The sequence below is a fragment of the Convolutriloba macropyga genome, chromosome 6 (assembly GCF_964194025.1).
Source record: "Convolutriloba macropyga chromosome 6, txConMacr16.3, whole genome shotgun sequence".
NCBI classification, from domain to species: Eukaryota; Metazoa; Xenacoelomorpha; order Acoela; family Convolutidae; genus Convolutriloba; species Convolutriloba macropyga.
The window spans coordinates 46,621,272-46,640,814 of NC_134473.1; the positions used below are offsets into that span (position 1 = coordinate 46,621,272).

General features: G+C 38.8%; 1 protein-coding gene across 1 annotated transcript in view; it reads right to left on the bottom strand.

Annotated features, from left to right (window-relative positions):
- Positions 1-2,193: 2,193 nt before the first annotated feature.
- The window catches only part of LOC142341003 (MOB-like protein phocein), a 307,874-nt gene continuing 290,524 nt past the window's right edge, over positions 2,194-19,543 (bottom strand). The window contains exon 4 of the mRNA XM_075391815.1: positions 2,194-2,903. Coding sequence (XP_075247930.1) covers positions 2,699-2,903 — 205 coding nt within the window. The 3' untranslated portion in view covers positions 2,194-2,698. The remainder of the gene's footprint in view (positions 2,904-19,543) is intronic.

Below are 19,543 nucleotides of genomic sequence, written 5' to 3' on the forward strand. Positions count from 1 at the left end.
CCCATCTTAACGTTACTCACAAAGCGTAAGACAAAATTTCTTTTGACTATTATTGGTTTATTTTACCAATCAACTTAAGAAAAACAAATAAAAAAAGCCTAATCTGATAACATTTTCCTGAAGATTCTTCACAGGTTGCAAATCCAAACCACTTTTCCTTCACAGATCTTCTAATACAGTTTCTGTACTTGATCTTGTGACGCAAGATAAAAAAAACAAATGGATCTACACTGCCCTATAAAATTGGGGAAAAAGGAGTGGAAACGAAAACCAAAAGAAATTCGAAATCATATTACAATACTTTTTTGCACAAATACCTAAAAGTTCTCGAAAATTTCTGTAATATTGCTGGTTTTCAATTGGTGAATAATAACACCCACTCAAGAACACGGAACACCTAAAAAAGGTCAGAGCAAAAATTAAAAAAAAAATTCCCCAATTCATTCAGTGAAAACTGGCCTTTCAAATTTTCAAAGGTCATCAGTAGGAACACCTCCCAAAGAATAGTTCTAAGCAGAATATAGAAAATTGAACTCAAGTTTTCCAAAAAGAACAAAAAAACAAGGAATAAGGAAACACCTTCAAAAATAGCTCCAAAATTTGACAAAACTAAAAAGATTTTCGTGGTCAAAAACAACTAAAATCAGTAAAAATCAAATGAACACCAATATAGCCAAACAAACTGACTGCATCCAAAAACACGCACAACGCAAAAAATCTATTAAGGAGATACATTAACTGTGAAAACGTCTAAACGACAAAATGAGCCCAAAACCGCATGTTTAAGTGCTTCCGATGATCAACGCTTCCAAACGTACAATTACGAGTTAATACAGTTCAACTGGAAAAATTAGAGTTGAAACTATTAAACTGCTTCGAAAAAGCCCCATGTGATCAGAACATTCTCGCTTAGAGCAATTTTTTTTCAAACCTACCTTCTCACATATCTTTCGAAAACAAAAACACCACTCCGCTCTACAACAACTGTTCAACAAGCAAAGTTTTAAAACGTGTGGCATTGACTTTTATATCCCGTTTCAGAACAACTCGACCAATTAAAACATAGCCGGCAGATTACCGGAAAATAGCCTCGATAGACGCTTGTGGCCTACCATGAATTGAAACAACTAAAGAAATTGACAGATCGACCACCAGCTTTTTAATAGACCACTAGACTTTTTGGGTTAGATTCGGACTGTCATTTTATGACACACATTTGCTCTACAAGGAACAAGTCCTATTGGAGCTTTTTCAAAATTAATATTTGATATTAAAACTGAATTAGTGCATATAATTTTGGCACTACTTAGATGCAAACTATTGAACTTTAATTAGTAAATGTTCATAAAATTTAAAGTTCCATAAGTCAGTTCAGAAGTCATTTTTGCGTGAGGTCACGCAATTGACCTAAAAGCAGAAATGACGTCACGAACACAAATTTTAACTGCAAAGTAGTAAAGTCACTGAAGTCATTGAAAAAGTCAATAAGACGAAACAAAAATCTGTTAGAAGGTAAAAAAAAATTAGGAGCGCAACAATAGCCGCCTGGAATTGCTGACGCGGCTATTAAAAATAGATCATCATAACTACTCTTCGAGTCGTAAAAATAGGAGCCCTATAACAGCCGGATGAGATGAGGGCGGCTAATAAAAAATCCTCTCTAAAACTTAATTTTCCATCGGAGGCAAGAATGATCTTAAAAATCTTGTCTCCAACTAACTTTTAATTACAGCATGAATTCCTTAGCTGACCTCATGCCATCTGCTGAAAAGGGGTGAAAACGATTTTGAAAATGACAGCCCTCGTAATCAAAATTTCTAGACAACTATTTGATATAAATTGTAATATCCAAATGTTTCCAAAGATTTTTCGAGTCCACTTGAAAGAGCGAAACATTGCCATCAAATGGCTATAATAAAGGTCAAGGAAGACGACGAAATAAACAAAAAACCAGACCAATAATATCTTCGCTTCGCGGCTATTAATAAAATAATTTTAAAATTGAAGGTAAAAAATGTTGCTGTGAACATCAATTAGTAAAGTAAGAAAGCCACAGCCAAACAAGCTATTTGAAAAACACTAGAGCCCCGTCAAAGTTATTTTTAAGCCTTTGACACAGTATCAGGTTTGTCGCCCTTCGATTTCTGCTTCCAGTCTTGATGTACTTTCTGAAGTACTTTAAAAAAACTGTACTTTCGGTAAATTATTTGTTACTTTTTAAAATTGGCCGCTTTTCAATTTCGTCCTGGATTCACTGTTTTGCGTGTATGAAAAAGATTTTGTATAGAGATTAATATCAACAACTGCAATCAAATAAATGTTAGTAATGTATAAATTATAAAGTTGCTCATTTCTTCCCGGAACTTCATTTAGAGCCTTCCAAAAATGGTCTCAAACCCGACCTTGCTACTAAATTGAAAAGAGCAGTCGCATTCCCATAGTCTAAAAATGAATTATTTATGAGCGCTTTTCTTTCCCTAATTCCATAAAAATATATCGCATAAAAGCCCACGTTCAAAGAACACCCCAATTTTGTGTAGTTTTTTAGCTTAATCCCTAGCGTGTAGGATCTGCACAAAGAAATGAAATCTTTTTCAGACTGATGAAATGCTTTGGAGGAAATAAAGGCACGAGAAAAGGCTCAATATAGCTCTAATTTCGTCTTTTGAAAAAAATAAATCAAAATAGTGCATATAAATCACGCGTAAGAGGATATCATAGTGTTGGACAGTGAATCGCTTCCTGGCGATTCGGTTGAAGATCCATTTCCATCAGAAGCAGCAGCGGCCGCATTTGCAGCTGCCACCTCCCTCTCCATAGTCTCCATCTCCTCCTCCGATAACACTGGCACTATCAAGTTGTCTCTACTCATTAGCCCATACTTCAACACGTATATCGTAAACCTAATCAACACATAAAATAAATGCGTTTCTCATCGTGGTACCAATTTTTTCTATCATTCAAACGGGTCAATAGCAAATCCATAATTGATGCTTGTGTTTTGATGAAAAAACGTCAACGTCGATCATTAGAGCATGTATTTTAACTTAACAAGAGACTAGTCTGTGAGACTAGTTCACGAGAGACACTTCGTGTCCTAACATAACGGTGCTTAAACATTTATAAATTATCCTCAATGGTATTTTACTGTTTTTTTTTCGAATCCGATTTGGCTTACAATTCATTTATTTTCCAAAGAGCATCAAAACGCAGTAAAAGCAACCATAATAATATTACTAGAGCCTATTCAAACATTTGAAGCAGAAAACAATTATTAAAACCAAAAGGAAATTGCTTGAACAAGCGGCACGTGCACAAATTATTTCGACCAATTAGAGAAAAATTTTAAAAAGTAAATTTCTTGCGCTCAAAACCAGCGTTAAGAAAACAGACCAACATCGGGTGAATTGCTCTTGAACGAAAGGTGGGAGAAATTTAACTTGGATGGGGTGTACCATAGAGATATTTTATGGATGCAAAATATGCCCCAACATGGTTTCGAACCAATGACCTCCAGGTTAGCAATCCAAAATCTTAACCGCTCGGCTACAATGCCCTCGATTTCATTCGCTCACAATCGCTTCTTACTAACGAACTTGATTTCAGAACAAGAACAACTTAGGTCACTGATAAATGAAGAACTGAAGTGTGGAAAATTCCATCAAGTAGCCAAGGAATGTTCTAGATAAAAAGCGCAGAAACGGTCAAGCCAAAATTTTGCATAAAAAAGACCAACAAGTTTCCAATAATTGCTCGAAACTTCGTTCGAGAGAAATTTATGACAAACCACAATCTTTTTGCACCACTTATCAGGAATTGATCCGCAGTAAAACAACTTTTTACACACGTTTCACTGCAGTATAATTTTAATTCCAGAAAATTACTGATTAACAGATAATTCTTCAATACTCTTCTTCGATTCCAAAAAACACAGTGGGCAAATATAATTGAAAATCTTTGAATTGGAAAAAAAACAAAAACGCTAATAATAACCCCAGCTAACGCTCTGCGGCTACTCTAAACACAAAATACCTTAACTGCTGGATATGTTTCTAATTTACTGGCTTCCAAAATTTTCTAGGGGCCTAAACGATGCAACCGCGGCCTAAGCAATTAAATTAGGTACAGTAATAGTCTGTTTTTCCGTAATGCAAAAAAAAACATCCTAATTTAAGGACAAGTGCGGAAGATGGTAGCCTTCAAGGAAATCGAGCTGCTAACCCGGACAGTTAATTCCATTTGAAGAAAAAAAAACGTCGGTACTCAGCTAAGAATAAACAGACCGATGATAAACGGTTGGGAGCATCAAAAAACCGCCTGTGGATCCGTGACTTATGCTTAGACAACAGCAGCTTGTTCACATACAAGGAGAAATTGTTATCTTTGGTTAAGAAATTCGAGTCCTATATTACTGACACAATTATTGATATCCGAAAGCTTCAAAGTCAAGATCTCCTAAAACTTTGAAAGCTATAGAAACGCAATTACTGCCAACGGAACCGTTGGTAGGGATGGCGCGTCCTCTGGCTGCGACTTCTCTCAAATTTATTATAACTAGAGTTCCAGAGAACTGTAAGTCATTTAATAGTCGTGTTGAAGCGGATTTCTCAGAAGTGGACAATATTATGGAAAGTATGAGTCTGAAATCAGGACAGATTATCAAAGTTAAACGCTTTGGGACATCATTGCCGAAAGGTCCCAGGAGATCCTTAAACGCCGCCCTCTGCTCATTACGGGAAGCATTTCTCCATTTATGTCCAGATGTTTTGTGAGGAGTAATTACCTACAACATTATAGTATTCCTGTCTACATTAAAAATTTTTTCAACGCGGGCCAAAAAATTGAGACGCGGGCCCGAAAATTTTGGCCAAGCTAATCCAAATAAAATGGAGAAGACAAAAAAGATTTCAGAATAAAAAATTTGAAGTTTTTTCAACATAGCTGGCAGATTGCCAGAAAATAGCCGCAATAGATTCGTAGATCTGCAGTCTCAAAAAAAAACAGTATAAAAGACAGACCAAAAAAAATCGTCTTTTCATTGAAGGCTGATCTGTTATAATTTGATTAAAAATCTTTATAAGTTATTATTGCCTTTATTAGCTGATCTCAAATAACCTTCATTTAGGGTGACACGCACCAATTTAAGCTTATCTCATTGAATTAAAGTAAATAAAAGTCAATTTCAAAGTGAGGAAGTCATTTTTGAGAGTGAGGTAAGCCAAGTGTGACCAAAAATTTAATCACGCAAATGAACAAAAAAAAAACTCGCTCCACTAATCGCGAAAAATGACGTCACACACTTACTTCAGTTAAAATTGCATGAACGAATGAACAAAAAGCATTTGAAGTGGTTGTGACGTCATATGGTCGTAACAAAAATCGCGACGACGAAATAAAAAAATATAGCGACTCCGATAGCGACTCGAAGCGTCAAAACTTCACCAACAAAACCATAATTGCAGCGGAAGCCACTACCTTTTGTATTAAACCATTAACTCACTACTTCTCCAGGTCTGCTCTAAAAATTGGTGAAACTTAAACCACTGTCAACAAGAGAAAGAAAAATGCAGCAAAATTTTATATTATTGAAAACGTTTGGTAACGTTAAAAAATCCAATATAATTAAGGTGGTCAAAAACCTGATAGTCTGAAAAAGCTGACATGGTTATCAATAGCCCTCAAATAATTCATGATTCTAATCTGAAAAACATCGCGAAAGCAAACGGCAGATAATAATCTTAGAAACTAAGTTAAATCTTTTCAAAAAAGAAAGCTCAAATTTAAGAATCGGAAAACACTTATAATTACACTTCTTATCACCTCGATTAAGACAAGAAACAACACAAACCTGTTTCTTGTACATAAGCTAGACAACATGATTTAATACTAAATCAAAAATAAAATTGATCATAGAAAAGACATAAGCAGCAGAAGAATATTCGACGGCAAAAAACCGTTTAAATTAATACGAAGGCCGGAAGAAAGTTGCAGTAAATAGTCATAAATTGATATTTTGGAAAAAGCTTGCTATCAAACTCTCAGTACTGCCTTATGTTGAATTAAATCAATTGCAAACCAAAGAAATGACGAAAATCAAAGAAAGCTGAAATCATTCATTTTTTGTAACTGAAAAAATCAACATACCGAAGACATTTTTGATTTTTGAAAGTTAAAAATCAATTTAAAAAATTCAAGAAAAACGAATACATTTCATTGTTCAGCATTCAAGACATAGAAAAGATACCTACTCATCCGATACAAAGATCTATCCTCCTGAAAAGACCAAAAAAATAGGAAAAAGCAGAACTCATAAATACGAAACATTGAGAAATTTTGCAAAAAAAAATGGTCAAAGAACTTCTAAGTTAACCCTGCATTTATGAAAAAGTTTTCACTGTTTTTTCAAAACTTAACGCCAAAAAATGATTGAATTTTTATTGAAACAAAATTGAAGTCTCACATGTTAAACAAAAAACTATTTCTAGCAATTACAACCAAAATACAAACGAAAAACTGACGAAAATCGAAAAAAAAACTACCAAAATTGGATTAGCATATGTACAATTTTAAGGAACAAAATTACGTCGAGGTAGAAAGAGGCGTTGACTATAGGAATTATCAACGAGAAGTTGCCATATTAACTGATTTTTGACAAAAAGACGGTTACATGATCCAAAAATGAGGAAATTAACAGAAAAAAAGCCAAAAACTAACTAAAAAATCAAGAATTATGTACCAATTTTCAACTTGAAGAGCGTTTTCAGGCTCTTCAAAACACTGTGGCATCAATTTCCGAGGTTGACATTTCAATATAGTATCGAATAAAATTTATTTCTACAAGAAACCAGATTAAAAGCAAAAAAATGGCCACTTGGACGAAAAAACGGCTAAAAACGGTTATCTATATGTGCAATTCAGTCAAAAACTACTTTTCAAAGTCAAGAAGTCATTCACTAAACGCAGCGCATGCCCAAAAAACTTCTCTCGCTTAGCGAAAATCTGTTCACCAAGACAGCTTTTCTCACTTTCGCTTTTAAGTCAAAATGCCGCGTGAACAAATCTACTTCCTGTAAAAAAACCGAGAAAACCAATACTCCTCTTCGAGTCGTAAAAAACCAAGAGAAGGCCAATAATAGCCCCAGCTATCGCTTTTAGGCTATTAATCAAGGACAGCCGGTACCGTTCATGGAGGTAGCTTCGTGACAAAATGTAAACTGCCTTCTACTAAACTGTCAGTCTATTCGATGTCTGGAAAAGCGTCAAGAGCTATTGAAGATGACTACAACTTTGCACAATCCACTGGTTTTCTTGACTTAAACTTGGCTCTCAAACGAAAACCTTATTCAGAAGTTTTCCTAGGAGCTGACAATGCCGTTGTCTCACGCAGTGACCGTTCTTATGGCGAGCAGGGTGTTACTTTAATAGCTAACGCTAAAATTCATTCTTTGAATTGCTTTGACATTTCTCTCAAAGAATTGCCTTTTGCGTGTGCATCTGCTAGCCTAAGTAACCGTCAACTAACATTTTACACCCTTTTCAACAACCAGCCCACCAGTTCATCTTATCATATCAGTATCACTCTTTCAGAGTGGTAATTTTAAAGCTTTTATCGACTCTTTGAAGAGTTAACTAAAGATTACAATCTCAGCCTTTTCCATGCATATATCTTAGGGAATTCAAACATGCCTGGTATTGACTAGGAATCGTTGTCTTCTTCCCAGCAGTTTGAAAGCAAGTTCTTTGATTTAACCAATAGTTATGGCCTCAAACTTTATTGATCGCGGACGTATAATAGGAGAAATATTTTAGATTTGTTCTTATCGAACGCTGAATCACTTTCTTTTGAAACAAACGATGGTCATTTGCTTTGTTTATTCACGCTCTTATTTCAATCATTAAATTTTCGATCCAAACTTGTCGTTTTAACACAATTTTTACATACTTTTGCCCTCAAAATACTACCTATGACAGGTGGTTGCATTTACTGAACCGATTTCTTGCTCAATCAGGCCCAAACGTCGTAAACAGCAGTGTGCCCCATTCTTCTACGCTTCTCACACAATGCATCTCATTGATAACAGGAAAGTTTGTGGGGGGAAAAAAATATTCAAAAATCTGCATGTCTTGAGAGCAGAATGAAGTGACTTGAAAACGAGCATTGATAAGAGAAACTTTTGTGCGGGAAACAAATATTTAAAAATCTCTTTGTCTTGAGTGCAGAATGAAGTGATTTGAAAACGAGCTGAGTAACTCAATTGAGTTAGAAACAATGTCTTAGTTGAAATTTGACCTCACAAATAGTCAACACTGCAATCGAATACTGCAATCTTTCAGAAGATCAAAAAAGTACCCACAAATTATGGAACTGGGATATCGTAAAGCAAATAATGATGTATCGAAAGCCGAACATCTCACCGACTTTTTTGCTTGTCTTTTTGGAAATTCGGAGAGTTTCGGTTAAGTTTCGACTGCAAAACAGCTGAGACAATATTTCAGGATGTCTTTAGAATTGCAACAAAAATGGGGAAATGTTGTGGATGAGCTACAATGACAGCTCCATGGGCGCTAACATTCCATCCTTTATCTTGAAAAAATGCTCAAATTTTGGCGTCGATTGTTTCAGATTTCTTTAATAAGATAATCAAATGTTGCGACTGACAAAAAAATATGCAGAGTTTAAATTGTTACACCGATTAAAAAATGTGGCTCGAATATTGAAAATTATCGTCCCATTAGTGTAATGTCAAAATTGTTTCTTGTATTTGAAAAGTTAATCTTTAATTTTATTTAGACAAGGGTGAAAATTCAAATCGGCAGGAAAAACATGGTTTTATGGGCACAAAGTACCGTGACGCAATTTAAATATTTAGAGAAACTTTACGAAGCTTATGAATACAACATTGACTGCTTGACCGTCTATTTTGATGTCACGAAGGCCTTCGATTCTATTCCCCACTTTTTAATGCTCAAGAAATAAGAGTCTGTCGGCTTTGACGATAAATTTTTGATGATAATGCGTTCGTACCTTCACAATAGAAAGCCAATGGTCAAAGTTGAAAATGTTTTTTTTCTCTTTCAAAAATAACGTCAGGTGCGCCTCACGGAATTGTTTTAAGACCCTTGCTGTTCATCATTTTTCCCTGTTCGTCAATTTTCATCGATGTGCCGAAAGCCATTAATCATTGCAGCTTCTATTTTTATTGCGATCATTGCGACTTCTATCTTTATTGCGAAGATTTTAAAATTTTAACAACGAACAATCTGTCAAATTAATATTGATAATTTGTTTCTCTGGGCACACAAAAAAGGGCTTGAACTTCACCCTGACAAACGTAAAACTGTATTTTTTAAATACACTGAATCCATTGATTTGTTCTTAAACGGTTCCGTCTTGGACAGCACTACAAACATTAATAATTTGAGTGTCGAAGTCTGCTCAAATCTCTCATGGGACCCTCATATCAGTCTTAAACTGGCAAATCGAAAAACTTTTTAAATTTTTCACAGCAAAATATAACAGCTAGCGTCTCTTTTCACCATAAAAAGATACTTTATATCACTTTAGTGCTATCAGTGCTCCATTACGCATCTAGCTCATGGTGTCCCTCGATAACTTCCATGCGAAGACTGGAACAATTCCAACGAGCTGCTCGCTAGATTCTGAACAGTTCGAGTAAGTCCTATGTTGAATCTGTAAAGTTGCTGGGAACGTTGCCAATTTCATACCAGAGAATACGTACAGACACTATTTTACTCAAAAAAGTGAATTCTCTTTCATGTGGATTTCAAAATAGAGTTTGGTAATAGTTTAACTACAATGGGAGTTGAGAACATACTACAATGGGAGTTGAGAACATTTATAATCAAAAGCAACAAGAAAATCAAATCTGACTACCAGTTTCTTGAAGGAGTGCTAACAGCTGCAAAAATTTCCTGTCCCGAAACAAATAGTGAGTTTTGAAACGACACTATCTGCTTTTAAAAATGCCCTTGACGGTTTCCTCCAAGATAAACTTTATATTTAATTCGAGTAACGCATGTATTTATTTTTATTAAATGTACCTGTTAATATTGCCGTTCCTAAATATATTAGTTTCATCATTCTTGCATTGCAACCATTTGTTTCTACTTGAACCAGGAATTGAATCCTACTACCACCACTACTATAACACTAACCATTTTTTTAAAAAAAAAAATTTGAAAACTTTACAGAAAAATGACAGTGACTTCATAGATCGCCGGTTATTTCGCAGAAATTTCCCCAAAAAGAACAGCGATAGATAAAATAGCTCAGTGATATTAGATATACTACAATGTAAAAGTATTTAGTTGGCCATTGGATTTATCTTCTCTGGCGGAGACATCATTGGTTGTTCTCAAATCAATATTGTGTTGTCGTTATATCAATGACAGTTTAATGGCGACATAGGTACTAAGCTTTGGGAACAGTTTGGCTTCAACGTCATAATTTTTTGCGACATAGCTTGTGGAATTACTTGCAACCTGTTTCCAACACCAGTTACTTCCTTTTCTACTTAACGTATCGTGTTTTTTGTCGCTGTTTCCGTTTGAAAGCATGGGAGGTCATCTAGTTCTGGTACCGCACCAATGTGATGCGTCAGAAGGTCTGACAAATTAACACCATGCGCTTTGGTGTACTCTTACCCCAACTTAGGAGATCCAGTCGAATTTCGATAAATTTGGAGATTAATTGAGCTCCACATTCATGAGTGAAAGGCGGGCTGTGCAACCAGTGTACTATGTTGTACGGCACGTTAGCTTCATCAACACTGTATTCACGTGTAACATCGGTATTAAATGTGACAGACATTAAATTCCATTTGGCTTGTGGTTGAAGGAATAACCAAAGTTAGTAGGAGCCTTTGTTCAACTGCCAATGCTTCTAAAATTAGTTTAGAAGTGTAATAGGAGAGAAGATATTGCATTGCTATTGCCAACATCAACCGTTCGTTCGATGTAATCTGTTGACTTTCACACACTGAATTGCGAATAGCTAGGAGTTCTCGTAAAAATGGCATCAGAAGTCTGATCCAACAAAACTAGGAGCGAGTTTTGAATGTTTGCTGTAAGAACAAAGCGCTGATCAACAACTTTTATATCTGAATAGAGGCCAAATAATAAAGAAGCAACATGGTCAAAATTAGAATACAAGTGTGTATTAGGTAAGAGCACTTTATTGCAATTTCAAAAAACACGCGAGGTATGTTGGAGAACTTCAAATTGTTCTTCGATCATCTCCCAGTTTCTTTGTTTTTTTTCTTACATTGTTTTTTGGGTCTTGGAAAATTCGGTATGCCTTTGAAATCATGAAGAATTTCCCGTTTTTCTCATTCTCTGATTAGTACTTAGTCCGTCATAAGCAAAAATAGTCACTGAGTCCGTCACTAATTTCGCCCGTTTTTTACCGCTTTTTGATGAAGGTCGAACATTATTGATTGATCCGCAATCTGATCCACCCATTACTTACTGATAAGCTGCCCACTAAGCATATTCCACCAATTGCTGCTGCCGGAGCACCAAAACAACTTCAGCGCTTTATCCGTCATAAGTTTTTGGTTCTCCGCCATAAGTTGTGATGTCGTGATTCAAAGATCTGTAACCGTTTGTTCCGTTTCGTGCGCTTCAAGATGAGTCGTGTTCACGATCCAGTAAGGAAGAAATTGTTCAGCAGATGTGTAAAATTTTGAGTAGAAGTCGAGTGAAAGTTTTGCAAAGTTTCTTCTACTGTTTCCTTCTCTACTGTGAAAACATAGATGGAAGTGTATCAAGAACTCAACATTCAAGAATTCTTCGGCTAATAGTAATTACGTCTTTTTAAGTATGAGTGTTCGTTCCATAAATAATAGTCAAAATTAGAGTTCAGGTTACCACAAAAAGGTAGAAAGTGAGTGGCAAAGATTTTTGAGGAAACCGTTGTCTTCAGAGAAGTTTTGGTATATTTCTAGTAACTACAATGTGTGTCATGTATGACCTTACTAGTCGCCTCTTAGTTATTTTTTATGTTTACTTTTCGTTAGAACTATTCATTGGATTTAAACCAAATTTGGTCAAGAGGAGAAAATGTTCAATAGTAACACAAACACAGTCAGTACCAGTACAATTTATTGCGCTAGTTAAATCGCCACTATATTGTTGAAATCGATTCATGTTCGGTAATCCAAATAATTGGGTGTTATATTTGTGTAGTGGCCTTTTTAAGGTGTACGAACATTTCTTTCAAACGAATTTTCAAAATTCACTGATTGGTGTTGTGAGAACGGAGTTTAAATTGAGTGCAACGTCATTTGGTCGGAGCTGTCAGCTCCAACTTGTGTTGTGGGAGGAGATTGTGTTGATGGAAGAGGAAGAATAGCGATAGACAGTTGTGCATTGAATATTTGCTTTTGTGATTCGCTTTCGTAGTTGTCGTTTCAATAAGTTGTTGTTTTAATTCCTTTCTGTTCTTTTCTGCTGTTCCGGGTTTTAGTGACTGTTTGCGCAGTTGCATATTAAAGTGGCATTCAACAACGGGGATGTTTAGTTCAGTGTTTACGTATGTGATGAGTAGTGAGTTCTGCAGTGAATTCCAGATTGCAAGGTGAACCAGATTGTAGAATTTCGTATTTAGACTAGGTTAATAGGCGGGGAGACACTACCACCCGAAATCCTAACTTGAAAGGTTTATTTTGGTGGAAAGGTTTTCTACAAAGTTTACTCACGGTGTCCCCGGCTTGCTCTGTCTCCGGCTCAGAATCAACTCGGTTGCTCAAAGATAAATTGATATAATTTGATAGTATAAATCAACAGAATCAAGAATAAATCAATTTGGGTTTTAAGCAACAGAAATTAATTCAAATTAAGATAATGGAATTTATCACAAGATCCCAAACTCTCTAAATCAAACTGAGTAAGTAAAGTTATCTGCTCTGATATCAGCCTCACGAATCTCTCGTTCTTGGCTCTCGATATTCTTTACAAAAGTCTTTCTTCTATCAAGAAAGACCAACTTCACTTCACAACAGCTCTTCTCTCTCTCTTTTATTACTTAAGTTGAACTCCTCTACGATGTCAGAATTATTTGGAGCCTTCTATAGCTCTGCTGCCACAACAACAACCATGTTGGTTTACTCCCTCTTGGCAACTACTCGAATCACGACGTATTACAACGCGTGAACAACAACTTTGTTCAAACCGCTGCTATGGACAACAAATGGTCCTCACTTACGTAGAGTTCGTTATGACTTTAAAAGAACAATTGAATGACCTGAACGCCTTCTTTATACATTGCTGACTTCTACTTAAGCTATTCAAACTAACACAAAAGCCGTATCAGACTCATGACGCTACCAATTAATCAACCGGTCAAACTATGAACTCAAGAATCTAAGCCTTATTTGGAAGTCTAAAGTTCCCCCCATGGTATCTCTAAAACAAATTCCCTGGAATTGACAACAGCGGAACTTGCCTCAAGGTATGCACTAACTCCCTATCAAGTTTGAGCATGTTGAGGTAAATTCCGAATCATAACTAACTTTTATAAATTCGGTCACCCCCAGAAAATCACTATTTTACCTACTCAACTTTCAAATCCACCTTAATTTGTCCCACCAACATTCGATTCACCAAATGGTGTTCAAATGCAAGCCATTATAGATGCTAACAACTTGTTTAGGACCGATTTTTGAATTTCAAGTTGTATCCATTTTTATTGCGACATTTTGCGAGAAAAAGTAGGTTTTCACAAATTTTACACTCCTCCCTTCTAGACTATTATTCTCCCGAATAATTGCTAAACTTAGAAAAAGACTACTCACTATACTCATACTACCTTGACCCCCTGTCCCATTCGCTTTAATTTGATTTTAATAATAATATACTATAGAATTTAGGATCAAATCAGCCTCTTTTCCACCAATCGTGAAACTTTAGCTGACAAAAACGCAGTCATCTTCGCTGGAAATAGACTCTAGTTCAAAAACTCCTCCACTCTCCGACTCCGTCGATAGCTCTTCGAAGTAGGAGGAGTAGCTGGTAAGCCTGTCGGTAGACCCCACCCTCAGCGAATCGATACTCTCTGAGCCAACACTTGGATGGAAGGAACTAGCTCCATCGCCCTCCTCTGCAATCTCACCGGAATTGGCCGACCAATCCTTCGATAGGAAGCCCCTCAGCTCGTGCCATGGGCCACTCCCCTCCTCCAGAAGGACAAATCCACCGTCTTCCCTCAACTCCACTATCAGATAGTGGAAGGACACACGGATCATTTTGATTCGTAACCTCAGTCCCAACATAAAGGACTCCCACACCCATTTCTCCTCATCCTCGAACTCATCCGGATGGTATTCGGGGATCACCGGGTACATTGTTAGATCCATCACGAACGGGCGTTGGCTGTTATAATTTCACTCTTCAACTTTCTGAAGCCTAAGTTACTGAACTTAGCGTTACGATAAAGAGAACCAAAATGAATTGTCTACTTTCTGATTTTCTCATTCTCCACACAGTTTATCCTCTCCTCGGTCACTTACACCAGTTTCGTTCCTCTTGAATCTCATTAGTCTTTAGTAATTGCTTGCAGAACAATCAACTCAAAGCTGAATAGAGCTCATTAGTTTTCAACAGCAAAAAAATGAACAGAAATCACTTCTTTGTACAACCAACGCGTGCTTATTTTGACTTCTACTGTTTAAATATCTCATTGTTCCAAAGCTTTCATTGTAAACAACACCTTATATCTTATCACAGCAAAACAAATACAAATGACCGACACCAACTATTACATTCCGGCGTTAGAAACTTTGGTTGGGGAGGGATTTTCTAATATTCAAATTCAGGAAAGTCCCACAAATTATTACGAGTTTACTATTGTCATTGACCCTGACTCAATTGATAGCTTAATGTTCAGCACATACGAGACTTACGAATTTCTCAGCTTGGTCGAAGGCCTATTTAATTCGGGTCAGTTGAATAGCTCGTGGGATGTCATAAGCTTACTAGATGATCTGAGACCACGAGTTGTGTTCCCCAACCGCAGAAAGGAATAATCCTTGCTCGCCTCCCCCTATATTTCAACCCTCTAATCCATACTTACTTCTTCCTTTACTCTTGTAGCCTTACCGATGCTTACGTATCTTATATACTTAAAATATTTTAGTTTTTCTCCCTTTTATCCATCGATCAGTTTTCGAGAGTTTGGGATTTTCAAATAAGATCATATAGATCTCGTATATACAAGTAACACTACATAAAAAAAAATATTTACAATGAAGCGCAGTCTTATACCCATTCCGCCTAGAAGTTAAAGGGGGGTTGTAAAAACCCATTGGAGTTACCCTGCATACTCCCTAAAACAATTGATATCAATTACTGCATTGGTGGGGGGGGGGGGGGTTGTTCTAGTCTGGCGCTTCAATTCTTTTTATCTATATACAATGAAAGTAACAAGTAATACTCTAATTAAACACTAGAATGAAAGGGTGATTAAGGCCTACCACATAAGAAGTCGAAGTCAGAGTGATCAAGGTCAAAGTATACAAGCTTAAGTCTGAGTATTATCCACTAGTACAGGAACCGGTTGCTTCTCATAACTCCCCACCACGCAATTGTTCACCAGGTGAGAAAGACCTCTCCTGGGGTAGCGACACTCTCTTCACTCTCATGCCCATTCCCGTGCTTGTGTCACGTCTTGGGGTCTCCGACATCGACGCCGGCGAGATAGCCGCCTCATTCAGTTCGAAAATCGAGTTGAAGCTGGGTGGAGCTCCAAGAGGTGGTGAAAAGCCAGGTTGACCGGTGCCAGGTCTCGATGAAAAGTCAGTACTGTCATCTCGGGGTATCCTCGACCACGGAAAGCGGTTCCTTTGTTGTCGGAAAAGTCTCTTATACAGCGGGGCGGGGTTCTTCATACAAGATCGATAGAAAAGGTATGCCATGAAGAACAGGACTATGGCTAATAAGAACCACACCACAACATTGGCTGGTCGGCTATGATATGCACTCCAATGAAAAGGCATGTGTTGGTTAATAATTCCTTCGGCAAAAGGACGAGAGATCCGCTCCATACTTTCCTCGTCCACAGTCTCTTCGGGCAATTCGATCAGGTTAAGTCTTAGAACCTCTAGCATTTCTCCATGAGCCTGATCACGAAAAGCATTGGGGATCTCTGCTCCTACTCTTTCGGATTCCACTTTCCTTAGCGTAGCAAATAGGGTGCGCAGCAAAGGATGTTGCTGGATATTGATCATCATTCCGCTGCTGTACTGACATGTCCTGGGGTCCGGGTACAGAATTAGAGTTCCACTGGGGTTCTCAAATCGTCCATCGCAAGGTGGCCGGAGCAAACAGCTACGACATCCAGGAACTGGGTAACCAGTTTGCTTCAACCCATGAGTAAAATTGAAGAACTTGTAGGCAGAAGACCTCGCTGTAACCAAGTAAGTCGAATCGTCTAAGTAGTCCGCTGTTGGCTCCTCTGGTAGTACAACAACTTCCTGCGGGCACAGCTTCAGGGCGGCGGCAGGTAAGTCAAAAAACAAGCTGGATAGACAAGTGGCTTCACTCGTTCGGGACATTGAGAATGGTTTCAGACACAACTTCAGACGGTTAGTTCCTACACAGTGCGAATTTATTTTCTCTTCCGACACTTCAGCGAAATGGTCTCTTCTCTCCGAAACTAAAAGGTGAGACTTTCGGAACAAATATTGGGTTGCCGTAACTCCATCGTCAATAGGTTGGGGCAACGCCACAGCTCGATAGACATGGTACAATCCGCTAGTGTGATGAAGAGGGATATTTACGAGTACGTTAATCCCCGTGGTCGTTATCACTGTAGAATCCACTAGCTCAAATCCGTAGTAGGTCATCAGCTCGGATCGAGGTATGGCTTCCCGCATCCTGTCTAGTTTCAAACCATCAAGGACCTTCTGCAATACTTCTGGGGGAATTAGGGTAGCTGGAATTAGTCCCCTTGTCAATGAAGACAACGCATCATCCAAAATGTATCCAAAGTTGTGCAACCCGATTTTGAAAGCAATAAGTTCCTCCCGCAGTGCGTTCAAAGCTTGCGAGTAATTTAGCATGGCCGTTGAAAATCGTGAAGCCTCCTGGTAGACATCGTGATGTTTCGAACTGACGCATAGCCGCTGGCCATCCAAAGCTCCGTCGGTTTCCTCCAACAACCGATTCATCGCATCCCGGATCATTTGGAAGTTCGCATTCGCATCGTGAGAAACCATTTTCAACTGGTTCTGGGTCTTGTTAAGTGAATGCCCAAGCAAATGAATCCGCTCCCCGGTTTCCAAAGTTATCGTCCTGACAGCTTTGTCAAGAAACTCTGCCTCCCGTCCTAACTCGTCAATTGCTTGCCTTCCTCCACAAAATCCAAAGAATGAGAAGTAGTGACAGAATCCCTGCTTGAGGACCGGAGCCAGAACGATGGCGGCCGCGGCTCCAATCAACAGTGGTTTCACCCATCGTCGCTCCCTACTGTGAATGTGTAAAGAACCATTGATGAACGTTTCGGCCCGTATCTTCATTTCTGCTAGCACTCGAGCAATGTCGTCCACTTCGTATTCTATACCCTTGAGTGCTATGTAAGTAACATTGATATAGCTCTGCGTCAGTTCCTTGTTTCCACAGATTCGTTGTTTGTAGTAACCGTTCCAGCGTTTCGCAAACTTGAATTGAAATTCTTGAAAGGCAACGTCTAGGTGGGTCTTGTTGATAGCCGGAAGAATAGGAAAAGGGATGGACACCCAAGTCGACTCCATGGCACTAGCTATGATTACTGGCGTCTCCGTGGTGAAAGCCGCTCCTGCCGTATGATTGAAAGAGATACCGTCCAGCTTCATTGCTTCCATCGGTCCCATCACCGCAATTGAAATCAGAATGAGGTTGAAAGTCAGCATTGTCCAGTTGAATGAATCCTAAACAGCCTGTCGTTAGTTGGGGTCGATAACTAAAAAGTGTTGCGTTAAGTTGTTAGTAGGTGGTAGTGCCTCCTCCCATTGCTATTAGTTATTCGTCAATACCCAGCCGAATGACTGGGCGGATCTCTCGTCTGGGTCGTCTTGCAAGTCCCGTATCTTGAGAGACTACTGTTACCTCCCTAGGTTCAGGAACACCCGATGGCTGGGCTTGGGCTAGTTGCCCTGGTTCACGAAGAGGTGACTCTACTCGTGCATCGTCAGCAGTTACTGGCGCTTCCAGCCTGCCCCCATCAGTTGGAATTTCCTCCGGTACCCTGGCTGGTTCCGTTACAACTTGCTCGTGAAACAGTTCCTCCAAATTCGGCACGTCCTCCTCAACCCCTTCATTTCGTTCCCTTCTCTGTACAAGGCGTCGCATCCTGGCATTCTGCTCTGTTGGGCGTAGATCGAATCCCTCCTCTTCCCACTCGTCTTGATCTACGCCTGGATGTTCAAGAAACCCTTCGGACCTGGGAGCCGTAGTCCTCTTCTTTTCCTTTGGGCTCCAAGCATCGCCTTCCTCCAGGTACGGTTTGAGCATATTGTAGTGTAGTATCCTCCATTTTGCCATTTGACTTGGTTTCGCTACTTTGTAATTAACCTCCGATGTTCGTTCTAAAACTACATAAGGACCCTCCCACGGTAGGAAGAACTTCCGAGATTTTGCTTTATGCTTTGAGTAAACCCACACTTTGTCCTGCTTTTCATATGGTTTCCCATAGACTTTCTTGTGGTATTGATCCTTCTGCCTCCTCTGGTTTACTCCTAGAGATTCCCTAGCGGATGCATGAGCCTCTCTGAATAAGCGTGACAAATCCTCCGCAAAGCTGTCTCTTGTAAGTTCTTCGTCGTGGGGCTTTGGATAGAATAAGTCTATGGGGTACTGGCACTCCTGTCCATACACAAGGCTGTAAGGAGTTGCTTGTGTAGTCCTGTGAATTGTGGTGTTGTAAATAAAACTTAAATAGGGTAACAGTTTATCCCATGTTCGCGGGTTGTCCGCACAATACTTCGAGATGACATCGGCAATCACCCGATTGTGCCTCTCCACTTGCCCGTTGCCTTGAGGGTGATATGGTGAGGTCCTAGTTTTATCAATTTTCAACAGCCTGCAGACCTCCAGCATGAGCTCACTCCCAAAGTTCTTTCCCTGATCCGTGTGAAGTACGTCGGGTACACCAAATCGCAAAATCCAACTTTCCACAATCTCTTTTGCTACATCGGGTGCTTCAGTACCCTTCAATGGGACACTGACCACATACTTCGTGAACAAATCTGTCATGACTAATATGTGCTTGGCTCGCGTTTCGTTGGCCATCGTAACTGGACCCAAGATATCTGCTGCAACCGTGTGGAATCGTATCCCAACTTTAAATGGCACAAGTCCTCCAATCCTCTTTCTCCCAGCTGTAGTCCTAGCTGCACACGGCAGACACCAAGCTAGCTTCTTTTCAACATCTTGTCTCATGTGTGGCCACCAGAAACGTTGGCGGATTCTCCTTAACGTCTTCTCTACAGCAAAGTGCCCCCCACTGACTGGGGATGCGTGCAACTGATCAAGAATTTCCTTCCGGCCC